The sequence below is a fragment of the Nothoprocta perdicaria genome, unplaced genomic scaffold, assembly GCF_003342845.1.
Source record: "Nothoprocta perdicaria isolate Ctin4 unplaced genomic scaffold, notPer1 scaffold_333, whole genome shotgun sequence".
NCBI classification, from domain to species: domain Eukaryota; kingdom Metazoa; phylum Chordata; class Aves; order Tinamiformes; family Tinamidae; genus Nothoprocta; species Nothoprocta perdicaria.
In genome coordinates this window covers 106,692-119,793 of record NW_020455570.1, presented here as the reverse complement: position 1 = coordinate 119,793, position 13,102 = coordinate 106,692, and the positions used below count along the sequence as shown (strand labels likewise).

Sequence of the window (13,102 nt, the reverse complement as noted above, 5' to 3'; positions counted from 1 at the left end):
GGAATAAATGATACAAGTAGAAATAATTATAAGGGAGTAAGATTCTAAATTCTCCCATTTTCAATTTTGTAGTATATGAATACAACATCAGAGATTTGTTCATCCGAAGAAGACATGACATACTTCTGAAGGAAATGCTTCCTGAAAAGAAAATATCATTCAATTTATATTTTTCTGACCAACATTTTGCTTTATCTGAAATATGCATGGTTTCGTACCACCTGGCTAGTTTCTCAGCTTTCTTCGTGCTCAACAGAAATGAGACTCTACCAAAAAAAAAAAAAAAAAAAAAAAAATCTGATTATGAACACGACTTGTAAGAAAAAAAAAGTAGTTCAGGATTTTTCAAACATGTTTAGTTCGCTTCCAAACCACAAACAATAGGATCTCAGCAATTTTAAATACTGCCTAGAGGCATTCACATTAACTTTAGTAAAAGACGCAGTCTCCAAGTCCTTTCAATTTTCCAGTTGTTTAATTCAAATACCACCATTTCCAACCTCTTTCTCTCCTTTTTTTTTCTTTTTTTTCTTCTTGTTTGAAAGCAGATTTAATGGACCCCAAATGCTGTGTGACTAATAGTGCAGATCTCCACACAAGGTTGGGGAGCACTGGTTATAGGTGAGACCAATTCTTCCTTTTCTAACACAGGTTACACCTTTTGTGTTTGCCATATCTAAACCAAGCAAAAAAAAGGAAAAAGGAAAACTTATATGTTTTGTTGAAAGGAAGAGCTTTACATTAAAGTCTTTTTTACTGCCCTGAGAGTGTGCAGCAGAGTTGGCACTGGAAAAGGGAAGTGTGATCTACAATGTGGAGCTGCACATTTTAGTAATTTTTCTTTAGGAGTGGTTAGGAGTTAATATTTGCTTGTACAGTTAGTGGAATTATGTCCTGCTAGTACCTGACAGTGACAGTGCACAGATCTGACACTGGGAAATTGCAAGTTAAATAGAAAGCTATTCTATTTCTATTCTATTTCTGTTCTACTCTATCCAGTTTCTTCATGGAACTCAACTTTATCACCATCCCCGGACTTCTTGCAGAGGTCTAAACTTTATTTCCAACAGAAAGTACAAGTTTACACTTGCCTAATGTCCTAAATCTTGCATCTGTAGGCTATAGATATCTTAAAGCAAGGAAGCAATACAGAGAGAAAAGCTCCTCAATAATCCTTGTCTCCAATGAATCACCTGGGCAAGACTTCTGGAGAGCCATAGGATTTTTCTGATAATTTTCTGCCACATCTTTCAGATATGCACACAAACTATTTCAGTCTGCTTTTTCATTCTGTTGCAACACTGGCTGGGAAAGTGGAATAAAACTGAAATTAATATACCYTATTGGCCCAAGATTGACATTAAGCTCTATATGAAGAAAAGTTACTTTTGCTCTGCTGTAAGGTTTGCTATGACTATTTAAGTTCAACAGACAAAATAGCTTCAATCATTGGCACCTTGCCTAAATCAATAAAACATAAGAATGTTTTTCAGCAGATTACAATAAAAATCAAAAGCATACTCAGCTAACATTGGAAAATTTTAAGGCAATGAGAAATCCTGATTACMAAACAAAATTCCTGTACACAATATTTAGGTTATTGTTAGTATACGGAAACAAAGATTTTCAGACTTCACATTCTTTTTTAAACCCTGCAGCACCCCTCACTGTTACACTGGCCTTTCCTATCAGATTTTGTGGAAATCTCCCCTTGAATTTTGTTTGTGTGTGGACCAGTTCCTTCAAGGAAACATGTGAGGGCTTAAAATAATACCTTGAATGCCTAAAATAATTCTTGAGTGCTTAAAATAATACCTTGGCAGGGTACCTGGAACCTCCTAGGCTTAGTCTACACAACATTAATCTTGCTAGATCACATATTGATGATGAGAGTTATCATCTTCATAGGCAGGGCAGTGCAAGTGATTGATAGCAGGGAAGTGAAGGCAAACATACATAAAAGGTATTATTTGCTATCAGGAATGACCCCGTAGGATAACTCTGAAACACCATGAATTGTTTCAAGCCAAGAAATCTTGGTTTCTTTTTTTCTTTTTGGCAGGTGTGTAAATTTAAACAGAGGTGATGCTGCTCCTTCCTTCTGGTGCACCTCTTTGGGCATCACATAAACTTGGCGAGGAATCACTAAATGTTACCCTCACAGTGAAGAGAAACTTTCTTGACTATAACAAGTATCCCCAAGTGCAGAAATGAAAAATACACAGTGTTTTCACTGCATTTGGCTGCCTGGAAAGCAGAGGTTTGCATGCACCACGGAGCCTCCTTGCAAGGGACATGCAGTGCATCCCACTGCGCCTGGAGCAGCATCCACCACCTGCAGGGCTGCAAGGACTGGCACAATGACAGGGGGCTGTCAGCTGAAGCCAACCCTCTAATCATTTTTAAAGTGGGTTTTGCTGTTTTCTCACTGGCCATGCTCAAAAGAACTGGTCACTCATCGCCTCGAAAGTTTTACAACAAATTGTGTGATTAAATTCCTTAAWCACTCCTGCCCATTACTAATCTCTTTTTGCCAACATCCCTTTCAGGAAGAAATTGCTGCACTCCATGGTKCCTGATTTATATTTCATTTTGAAAACAGGAAGTAAAAGGATTAAAGYTGAGGATTAAAACACTTACTCTTTACAGCATTTCTTCTGCAGAATAGTTTCTGAGTTGCCATGGGCACTGCTCGCTGACCCTTAGCCCCTGAATACACTTCATTTTGCATTAATGGCATCTTTTAAATAGACTCTATAGAGAACAACTGAGGGAAAATATCCTTACGCTCAAGGCTTCTTGAAGCAAGGAAATAGATTTGCCTCCCTCTTCTCTGTTCTCTCCCTTTTCCAGTTTTAAAAGTGAAATCTCAACTAAGAGTTTGAGCACGGGTTCCCAAACTCTGAAAGATACAGAAATATTGTGGGATCTGGAGAAAAGCTGCTTTTCCCCACAAAGCAGATGTTCATAAACAGAGCAGTTTCTCCAGATTAAAACAGTCACATACTGGACAGGGTCACTGTAATAACAGCTAGCTTAATGTCCTAATAACTTGCTAAAATATCAATGACGGTAACCCYTCTTTAACCCCTCATCAATTAATGAGGCTTTCCTTTTCACTTCCCTCTGAGTAAGAGAAAAGAAAAAGTAAATTGATTCCTTGTAACAACCTTTAAGCACTGTGTTTATTGTGTTTGCAGGTTCTCAAAATTCTCAAATACTGAGAAAATGATTTAAAAACGTAAGGTAATGGAAAGAAAACAAAGAAAAAAAAAACAGTTGTGGAATGAAATACACATATTTTACACTAAATTTAAATAATGGCATAAAATTTTGCTTATTCAAAATCTTAGAAAACATTGGTAGGTTCCTTAATAGTGCAATAAGAAATCCATATATTCGTAACAGTAAAAMCAGTCTGGTTCTACCATAAAACAATATTAAGAGTGAACAAGCAGGAGGTGTACAACATTGCCAGAGGTAAGAATGCTGTATTTTTTTTTTTTTTTCATGGAGGAATGATGTATTTGAGAAATGATATATGACATGACTGACAGAGACAAAGGTAAACAATTTACCAAGAATAGACAGAAAGTTCTGCTTTAACCTGTTACGAAAAACATTACCTAAGAACTGATTTCCATGAAGACATATCACATCTTTGAATACACAAAATCATTCTTATTTTTCATAAATTTCCATTAAGACAGGTTTATATACACCATATATAAAAGCACTCTGAAAGGGAAGTTGCAAACTGTCACAAAGGGGACGTAAAATGATCCAAGTTCAGAAGACCACAGTGACCCAGGTCTGCCCGCGAAGCTGCAGATTTTGTCTCCCTCCTTTTTTCCCAATTCTAAGGACACGTGGTGGCAGATAAGCAACATGCAGGAATGTTACAAGCCATGCAAGGATGTCTATGTCCACAACGTCCATTTCACTTGGGACAACTGCTTGGTCTCAGCACCTGCCACTCGGCAGGTCATGCCAAGAACTGCTTTAGCTGGATGACCCAGGTCTTCCTCTCCCTGCTTCCAAGATGCTCCACAGCTACTGCTGATTAATCCGTCCTACAAAGCTCTACCACAGCCCACAGTAGGAGTGGATGTGGTTGAGGGGTAATTCTTCAGCTCAGAGTTTGCTAATGCTTGTTTTTGGAAGTACAGTGAAAAAATTCTTATTGCTTTCAAAAATGTGATGGCACAAAACCTGAAAAAGAGCTCCTTCCACACAGGTGTAATAAGAACACTTCTGGAGAGTCTTTTTTGGAGGAGGAGTAACTTCTGTTCCAAAACGCAGTGTTTTCTCAAAAAGGAATATTATTAGGTTAGATACGCACCAAGCTGGAACCCTTACAAGGCTTTTCGCCACTGGATTGATGGATTTTTTTTTTTTTTTTTTAAGAAAGAATAAGCTTTAAAAAGAGGTATTAGATGTTGTACATGTTCATGACAGGAGATACACAAAGCCAGTGGAGGACTTATTCCATTTACAGTTGACTTGTGTGTTACTGAATAGTGAATTATAGCTTTTCTTTAGTTTTAGAGACATAGATTTCTTCAGTAAGACATGTAAAGAGCAGCAGATATTTTTCAAGACATATATGCAGAAAAAGGTAAAGTTTCTGTGCTTGCACAAGACCGAGCCTTAATTCTCACAACAGAAAATTCATATTCACAGGGAGCATAATAGTAATATTCAATTTCTAAGATAGTTTTGGATGACTCTATAGGTAATGATAAAGCCTGTGGCTTTCCTTAATGATTCTATTTTATAACTTTATTTTCACAAAAATTCAACAAGAAGACTTACTRAAAGAATTATGTGTTTGTATGTTCAGACTCAGCACCACCAATTTACAGATGAAAGAAAATTTCCCTGTCATTCATTGAAAATACAGAGTGTACCAAACTTAAAATTTACTTGCATCAAGTAGCACATTACTTTTGTCAGCAACTCCATAGAATGACTCAAGGAGTAAAATTACACAGTATTGTGGAAGACAACAGAGCTCAGCCCTTAACTGTAACCTTCCTTATTAAAGCTGTTCCATATATACGAACTRTAGCATCTAGCAGACATCAAGACACCTCAGCTCTAGTAGACACCTCAACTTAAATGTTATTTCTATCATACAGTTACAGCTACTAGTATAGAAGGGCAATATTCAGATTCTCCACCCCCCAAAAAAAACATACCAATGGCATAAATGGTTCTGATGTTTTATTAAGTCAAAAAATAGCATTTTGTAAGAAGAATAGCATGAACATYAGCTCAAGCAAATATCCTGCCTCATTCATCTCATTTTATCTGATCCTCCATGCCAAATAGCAGTGTATGTTTCACAGGAAAAAAAAAGAAAGAATAATTTTATCTCATGAATTACCTCTCTATRTCTTTCCTTTCAAAACTCCTTCTCATTTACTGAGCCTGGGCCCAATCAGTTATGCTATTATAGCCACTCTTTGCTTTAAAAAGTTACTCAGTTAAAAAATGGGGTTTTCTTAATTTTGTAAAGAGGTTACCAAAGGGCTAAACCTACTCGTTCCCAGTTCAGGGATGCCCTGAAAAGGCACTGAAGACATTAAAAGCTGTTAGGTAATTACTGAGGCAAGGGAAAGTGGAAAATACTTTTTGGAGATCCTTAATTAATATTAGGTATAAGCTAGACAAGGATTAGCAAACACACAATATGTAAAACATTCAAACGGTCTTTTGCAGGATGTACCGATACGCTTTTAAAATAGACAATTCAGATAAATTCTGTTCATGGAAAGAATGAAGGAGGGAAACAGAAGAAAGATCAGAGGATATAGRAGAACAAGGGACAGAGAGAAGGACAGGAGTGCTCTTACCACAGAATACGCACCTCAGTCACCTACTGACGATCATTTTGGGCTGCATTTCCTAAAGAATCAGAGCTACAAGGGTGGAAGGCAGAATAAGAAAGGAAATGAAAAGAGAAAAGAGTTATAAAAATGGAATCAGAGAAGAAAAAAAGCAGGACAATATATAAATCAAGCAAAGGCAGCCTGAAAGTTGAAGTAGTAATTCAGAAGTAGGTAATTCTTCCACACAAGGTGCAAGATGGACCCTCCACTCTCCTTTAAGTTACACAGACTGTGTCCCACTAGCAGTGGGAGTTTTCAGAAGAAGAAAGTTTGAGAAATTGAAAATCATCAGTACAGAACAACCAGGCTATTCCCTGATCCATTTGGTTTGGAAGTGAATGAGCATTGACACCCATTGCAAATCTTTTTTTTTTTTTTTTTAATTTATAGAGGCATGAACACTCTCAGTGTAAAAATTTTCTGTCCTCCTTGAAACTCACATCTATTCTATACTTCTATTACAGATGGTGGAAATGATTACCATGTGGTAAATTCTCAATTCACAAAACAATATGTCCTTTCTCTGGTCTTTCAAAGATGAAAGGAAAAGAGAACTGATAAGAGGACAAGTTTTAAAACTAACTATGCAGTTGCAGGGGTGTGTTGGGCCCTACTGCTGCTCTCAGGACTAGCTGATGCTCCCATTTAGGTTCTGTAAAGTTTTCTGTCACTGCCTGCCATGCTCGCTTGTTCCATCAGTCTTCTCCAAGGAAAGATGAACTCCAACCACAATCAGAAATTTCTTACTTTTTAAAATAAAGGAGGAAGTGCTACTTTATATCCCACAAAAAGTATTTTAAAAGTAAGGAGTGAAATTATGATGCATAAGGTTTATATTTCAAATGCTTTACTAAACATTTTAAACTTCTCTTTCCAGGATTTTGCATGGCATTTGTATACCTGTTAATACATGAGGACAGTTTCCGGAAATCACATCGATTTTTGGAAATCACATAGATGACTAAAGCAGGCATGGCCCCTTTCACTGTTTTCTTTGCGTTTGCTTTACAAAGCTAATGAAAGTTGCTTGTACCACTTGCCAAGCTACAYTCATTAAATGTGTTTGTTCCAGGCACTTCTTGGAATCTAGGACTTCATCCCATTACCTGGAGAGATTCCCAGTTAACTACATTTGGAGGCTGGTGGGGTAGAGGAAAGAAGCTTCCTTACATAGAAGRCACAAACAGCCATAAAAAGCAATAAAAGCTGGTGACAAGAATTCAGAGATACAAATTTATCTATGCTATTTCTCATTGCTTCATACCTGAAAGGGACAAAGAGATGGTCTGTTTTGAAGATAAACCTCGAAAGCCAGGGCTGAAGACTTGGGATAGCCAGATTTTAGTTTAATTAGTAGCTGACTCTACTGCTATGAACACGAATCTACCTGCTACTTCAGCTCTGCAGCATCAATGACACATTTGTACATATAGTCTTGGAGAGCTAGCAACTTAAAACACCAAAGTAACGTCACTTAGGGTGCAGGAGGAGGTTAAAAGGAGGATTAAAAGCAGTCAGGCACAATATATTAAATGAATCCATGACTAACAGGGTGTGACAGCAAAGGGTTTCATTCTTTTCAACAAAACAGTTCCCTAGGGCTGGAGCTATTACTCCACTGTGCCTTTATCACCTTGGAATTTTTATGGTTATTTTTGATGAATTCACATTTTTGTAAAGACTTTTTTTTGACATTAAGCCAATTTTCATTTTTAATTAAAGTCATAAATAATCTTATTTCTGCCTTAAAAAGTTTATTATTTCTTTTGTTRTTATTATTACTGCCAGGAAATATTTCAAATGCCAAAGCATGATATGAGTTAGCAATTTTAAGTTCTCAAAGGTCCAGTAACTTGTGAACACTATAGATGGCAAACTTCATCCGTCTTTTAAAAATCTGCTTTGACTGATGCCACATTTTTTCTTTAGTTTTTCTGCAGGTTTGAGTAACTCCACCTCACAAACATTAACAAATCTCAGGTGACCAATGGCATAAATAAATCAAACAGAGAAGATGCAAAAACAACCAATTTTAAACCCAAATGCAGACACAGATAGTGAACTCAGGATTAAAAAAAGGTCAGCTTTAAACTGATCAGCACAGAGGAGGAGTGCAGAAGAGCAACAACAAAAAAACACAAAAGAAATGCATACGTAAGAAGGGAAACCCCACATAGTACTGTAATTTGATGCAATCAGACAGAGATAAACCACATTATTTCACTTTCAGTTACAGTGCTGTTATACAGCTTAATCAGGTCCATAACAAGAGCTGCAGTGAACAAGTCATATATGTGATTTTCAGTGCACAAAACTCTGTCTGCCATGGATTTCACATACCTGTAGGAGTGGGTGTGTGGTTCACTGGGCTTCCCTGGGACCCACAGCCCTCCCCACAGCTCCACTTACCATCCACATGATCAAAAATGAAACCATTATTTTTAAATGGGGCTTGCTTCTTGAAAGTTATTTTATCCCTACACGAGTGCATGAAGGTTCCCCTTTTATCAATATCTATTTCCTATAACATAAAAGCTTAGATTTTTACTCTCAGTGGACTAAACAGTCTAATGCAGCAGTGCCAGTGATTAACGTATGATATGATGAAAAATGATCAGGAAAACAACAACAAAAACATGAAAAAATATGCTTATTTCATTAGCTAGTAACTCAGCTTTTCAAAGATATCTGTATATATATACAGACAACTGTTGACTCATGGAGCCCATAGAGACTCAGTATTTTGAAATGTCTTGATATCTGGAAGTGTCTGGTATGTGAAAACATAATTAATTTTACATTACAAATTAATCCTACATACTGTCTGTCTGTCACTGCCCACCTGTTCTCAAAATCCATCTTTCTAACTGACATGGGCTGCATTCACTGGACATGGTGCCACCATGCATTTACCATGGGGCAAATTTTTAGAAATAAAAATCTCTTTACTTTCAAAAAAAAAAAAAAATTTGTTTCATTACATAAGTTGAGTATATATATATCTGAAAATACACAGCATCAAAGTAATCAGCCTCATTAAGTCAAAGTCATTATCTATATGAACATCAGACCTATTATTTCCCATTACCTGTTTTTCAAATCAAGCAGTTTGGAAATCAGCACGTACTTAAGATGCATTGATGCAGCTAACATTAAAACACTGGCTTCCCTGTGTAATTTTTACACAGACCAACACACTGGAAAACTTACCTTTTTCCTGGCTTGTTGGTCTTTGGAAGAATGTGCTTTCACGTGCTTTCTCAGAGARCTTGGGTCCGTGTACCGTTTAGTGCATCCTGGAATCTGACATGCATAGGGTTTCTAAGCCAAGAAGGAAAAGGATAATGACACTGTTAAAGGGTAGTAATATATGTTCAATCACAGCTCATTTTAACTTGTTGAAGAACCCCTTTGAGCCTTGKGATGCTGCAGGACACATCATTAAGAGAAAATTCATGCTGTTTATTACTACAAACATAATGCTCAGCAATTTATCAGAAAGGTAAAGAAGAAAGGTAAAAGTAAGGTTGAAAGGACAGAGGAATCAAAGGAAATCTTTCTGAAGCTTTAAAAACCTAAAAATTGCCATTATGGCATTTTTTAAAATCAGTAATAACAAATATTGTTGGTTATAATCACAACTCTTCTACCCTTACAGTAATCTTTGACTTAATCAGAAATTAATTTCTTCAGTGAATTGGGTAAAGAAATTGCAGTAAAGACCTGGAGAGATGGCTTAGGGTTATAGAGGCTCTCTGCTTCAGAGGAAGAGATCAAGGAAAATATTAGTTTACTACATTACAGAGAAAGCAAGCAAAAAAACAAACAAAACATGGAATGCTAAAGTACCCAGTACTGTAAAGTACTTGTAATGGATTTGTAAAGCATTTGTAATGTATTTTGTATGTAAAGTATTGCACAAAATGACAGATCTGAAGAAAAGGGCCTTCTTCAGCTTGTATTTTCAAYTAGCACATATGCCTTTTTAGGAAGACACCAGTTCTATAATATCTGACATTAAAAAAAAAGAAAGACTAGTTCTCCAGAGAGTCCATAAACCTCCTGTAACTGCTCTGACTTGTCTTCTCTGAAGGCTTGTAGGTACTCAACAGTATCTACTCTATTCATCTTAATCTTAGATGATCTCTAGGTCTAACGGTTTGCTGGAACTAGGTATTTCACCGCTCAGGTATCAGGTATTGCACCGCTGAGCCCTGTGCAGTGAGGAGGGTGCCTAGGGACGAGTCCATGTGCTCACCGTGTCCAGGTGGGTGCGCTGGTGCTTGGCGCGGTCACTGGAGTTGCTGAAGGCCTTCTGGCAGCCGGGGTGCTGGCACAGGTAGGGCTTCTCGCCCGTGTGGCTCCTCAAGTGAATCTTGAGGTTTTCCAGTCTCGAAAAGGCCTTCTTGCAGCCCTCAAACTGGAAAAGACAGCAAAATAGTGTTAGAGAGAGGCAGGTGCAGCGAGATCCCGAGATGACCTCTCCAAGGGAGGCTGGAGAGGCCACCACGCTGCCCTGCTGATGGCACTGCAAAGARTAAAGTGGAATCCCAATGTGTTTGTCTCATGACAAATCACTGAGCCTCAGTGGTATTAGGACATTTGAAATAATATTTTATCTTTATGCTAAAAAGCAGATGCATTAGGTACCAAAAATAATGGGTGAATCATTAGAATCCATGAAAATAGGACTTAATACAGATGGGTAACCAATGCAGAATACACCCAATCTACACCTATTCTAGTTATTCACTTACAAGGAAGGGTAAGTGCACGTGAGCAGAACACCAGCTCTTTGCCCATCACGGGAGAAACTGAAAAAACTCAGTTCTGTTTAACATCAACAATTTTATGTACCTTTGATTCAGCTAGACTTGAACATTTATGACTGCTAGAAAGATAGGCCTTTATAATTCTAGCAGTCAAGACCAGTTGACCTCATTAGTTTCAGTTACTGCATATTCCTTTGAGCAGCACCTAAAACCTCTGCTGTGTAACGTACAAGTGTGCAGCTCTTGTACATGTGCAGAAATAACAGTGCGTTATCAGAGATGTCCATCATTTCCAACACTCTAATGTAAAACTTCTGAGTATTCCTGCTCAATTGCAAGAATTGGGCAATTGCTGTTGGAATAATATAAATGAATTTTATTGTATTGTATTTACTCCATCTATATGTTTATAAAAGCTCAAGCTGGAAAACCCTCGTGTAATCTGATGAAATGGCATACATGTGTAACTAATCTGCACGAAAGTAAAAGTCCCCTCCTAGAAAGAGAAAAGTATAATATAAAATTTTAACCAATTGCTTTCAGTTATTTAGAATAATGAAAGAGGTAGTTACAATTTCAAAGAATAAAGTGCAAGGAGAAAATGCCAACAGGAAACAAAAAGCATCCCAAAAAATCCTCCAAACCAGGGAACAAAGGCACATTATAGTTCTGGGCAACACTCTGTAATTGCATTTGTTTATTTTTTAGGAACAGAAGTAAAGCTAGACTACATGTCATCTAGGCAACCAAAGTGTAGAAAACAGATACAATATTAACCATGAAGAAACAGTATTAAAAGTAAATATAAAAGATCAAGAAAGAGATGAACCAACCCTCATTATAACTTAAATGCAATTTTCACTTTCTCTCTCACACATAAATTTCAGAAAACTTCTCAGCCCACACATTTTTTTTTCTTATATCCCAGACATTATCCAAGTGCTTCTAATATCATCCAGGATTGAGCACTAAAAATTCATTTATGCTTGTACGTATAGTACTCAAGCTACATGTGATTTTAGAATACAAGCCAAATATTGTGTAAAACCATTTYTACATTTTCAGAAATATTATTAGAAATATTCCACGATGAACAGAAAAATTTAGCCAGGTGTACAAAGTCAGGTTCCTCTGATAACTGACTGAATGATACCACTATGTTTTATACAGTGGAGAAAGCACACAAAAAGMACCAGCACTAGAAGACTGATATGAGTCTTCTGCCTTTGAAAAAGCAAATCATACAAGGGCAGCTATGTCAAAATAACAAAAAACCTACATACAGTATTGATAATCCAAGTGGACAACGCAGACAAATTCTTGCTATACTTATAGTGAAGTCCCCTTCCATTCTATTTACAGTAACCAAACTCCCTCTCTCATATATACATATACACACACGTATATGACTATATAYACATACACATACACACTTATACATGTATATGTGCATATACAGAGAGAGAAAGGGAATTTACTTACTACATCTAAATATAGGCATACATTAAAGATATATGGATAAAGCATAAGGTATATAGGTGTCAATATGTATAGGTTTATATACCCTATGTATATAGCTATATATAGATATGTACTACATATACACTAAATAATTGATTCTACTATTCTAATGACTTTGAATTCTTGAATGACTTTGAATTTGAATTTCAATAATTCTATAGAATCCAACTCAGTCCAGGGCAGATGTTCAAGAAGCAGACCCTCATTTTTTGTTCAGAAATTACTACATAACACTTGAATCTAATGCACAGATTTAATAATTGTTTATGAATAAGCATATGTTTAATAATTGCTTATTCACTGTAAAATTAGTATTTACCTGAAACAGGATAAAATGTTGAACTGAGCAGAATTGGTGAATGTTACCTTAAAAAATAATTTTTAAAATGTATATTTTAAAGATTCATTTGCATACATTGCATTCCACTATCAAAATTGGAAATCACAAGCTTGAATTATGACATAAATGTCTTTAGATAATTGTTAACATTAACACCAAGAAACAGACTTTTGTAACTATCAGGAATCTCTGACACTTAAGATAAAGTCTTTTCCAACCATAATGATTCTATGATTAATAGAATGAAAGGACTTGCTTTTTTGAACAATACACAGAATATACACATTCTTCCCTGCTAACCAGAATTCAGAAAAGGTATTCCACATAAGACATTATTTATGTGTAATGTCTTGCAAAGTATTCCCCGATTACTTTGGGAATAAAAAGTCAAGTGGGAGGCAGTTGTACTTTCAGATGGAAATCTTCAGATTTTCCTAGTTATGGCATGGGAAGAGGATGTAACACCCTTAATACCACTAGTCACTTATATATAAGCAAGGCATACTGGAGCTGTCTAACACCGCTAAGCATATTCCTGGTTAATCCAGACTTTCTGGAGGTATTATGCAGAATTA

At 36.5% G+C, this 13,102-nt stretch overlaps 1 protein-coding gene across 1 annotated transcript in view; it reads right to left on the bottom strand.

The window, feature by feature from the left end:
• GLIS3 (GLIS family zinc finger 3) overlaps positions 1 to 13,102 on the bottom strand; it is a 128,790-nt gene that overhangs the window by 29,708 nt on the left and 85,980 nt on the right. Inside the window, exons 4-5 of the mRNA XM_026043661.1 lie at positions 10,153 to 10,314; positions 9,105 to 9,215 (exon numbers count right to left, since the gene is read on the bottom strand). Coding sequence (XP_025899446.1) covers positions 9,105 to 9,215; positions 10,153 to 10,314 — 273 coding nt within the window. The remainder of the gene's footprint in view (positions 1 to 9,104; positions 9,216 to 10,152; positions 10,315 to 13,102) is intronic.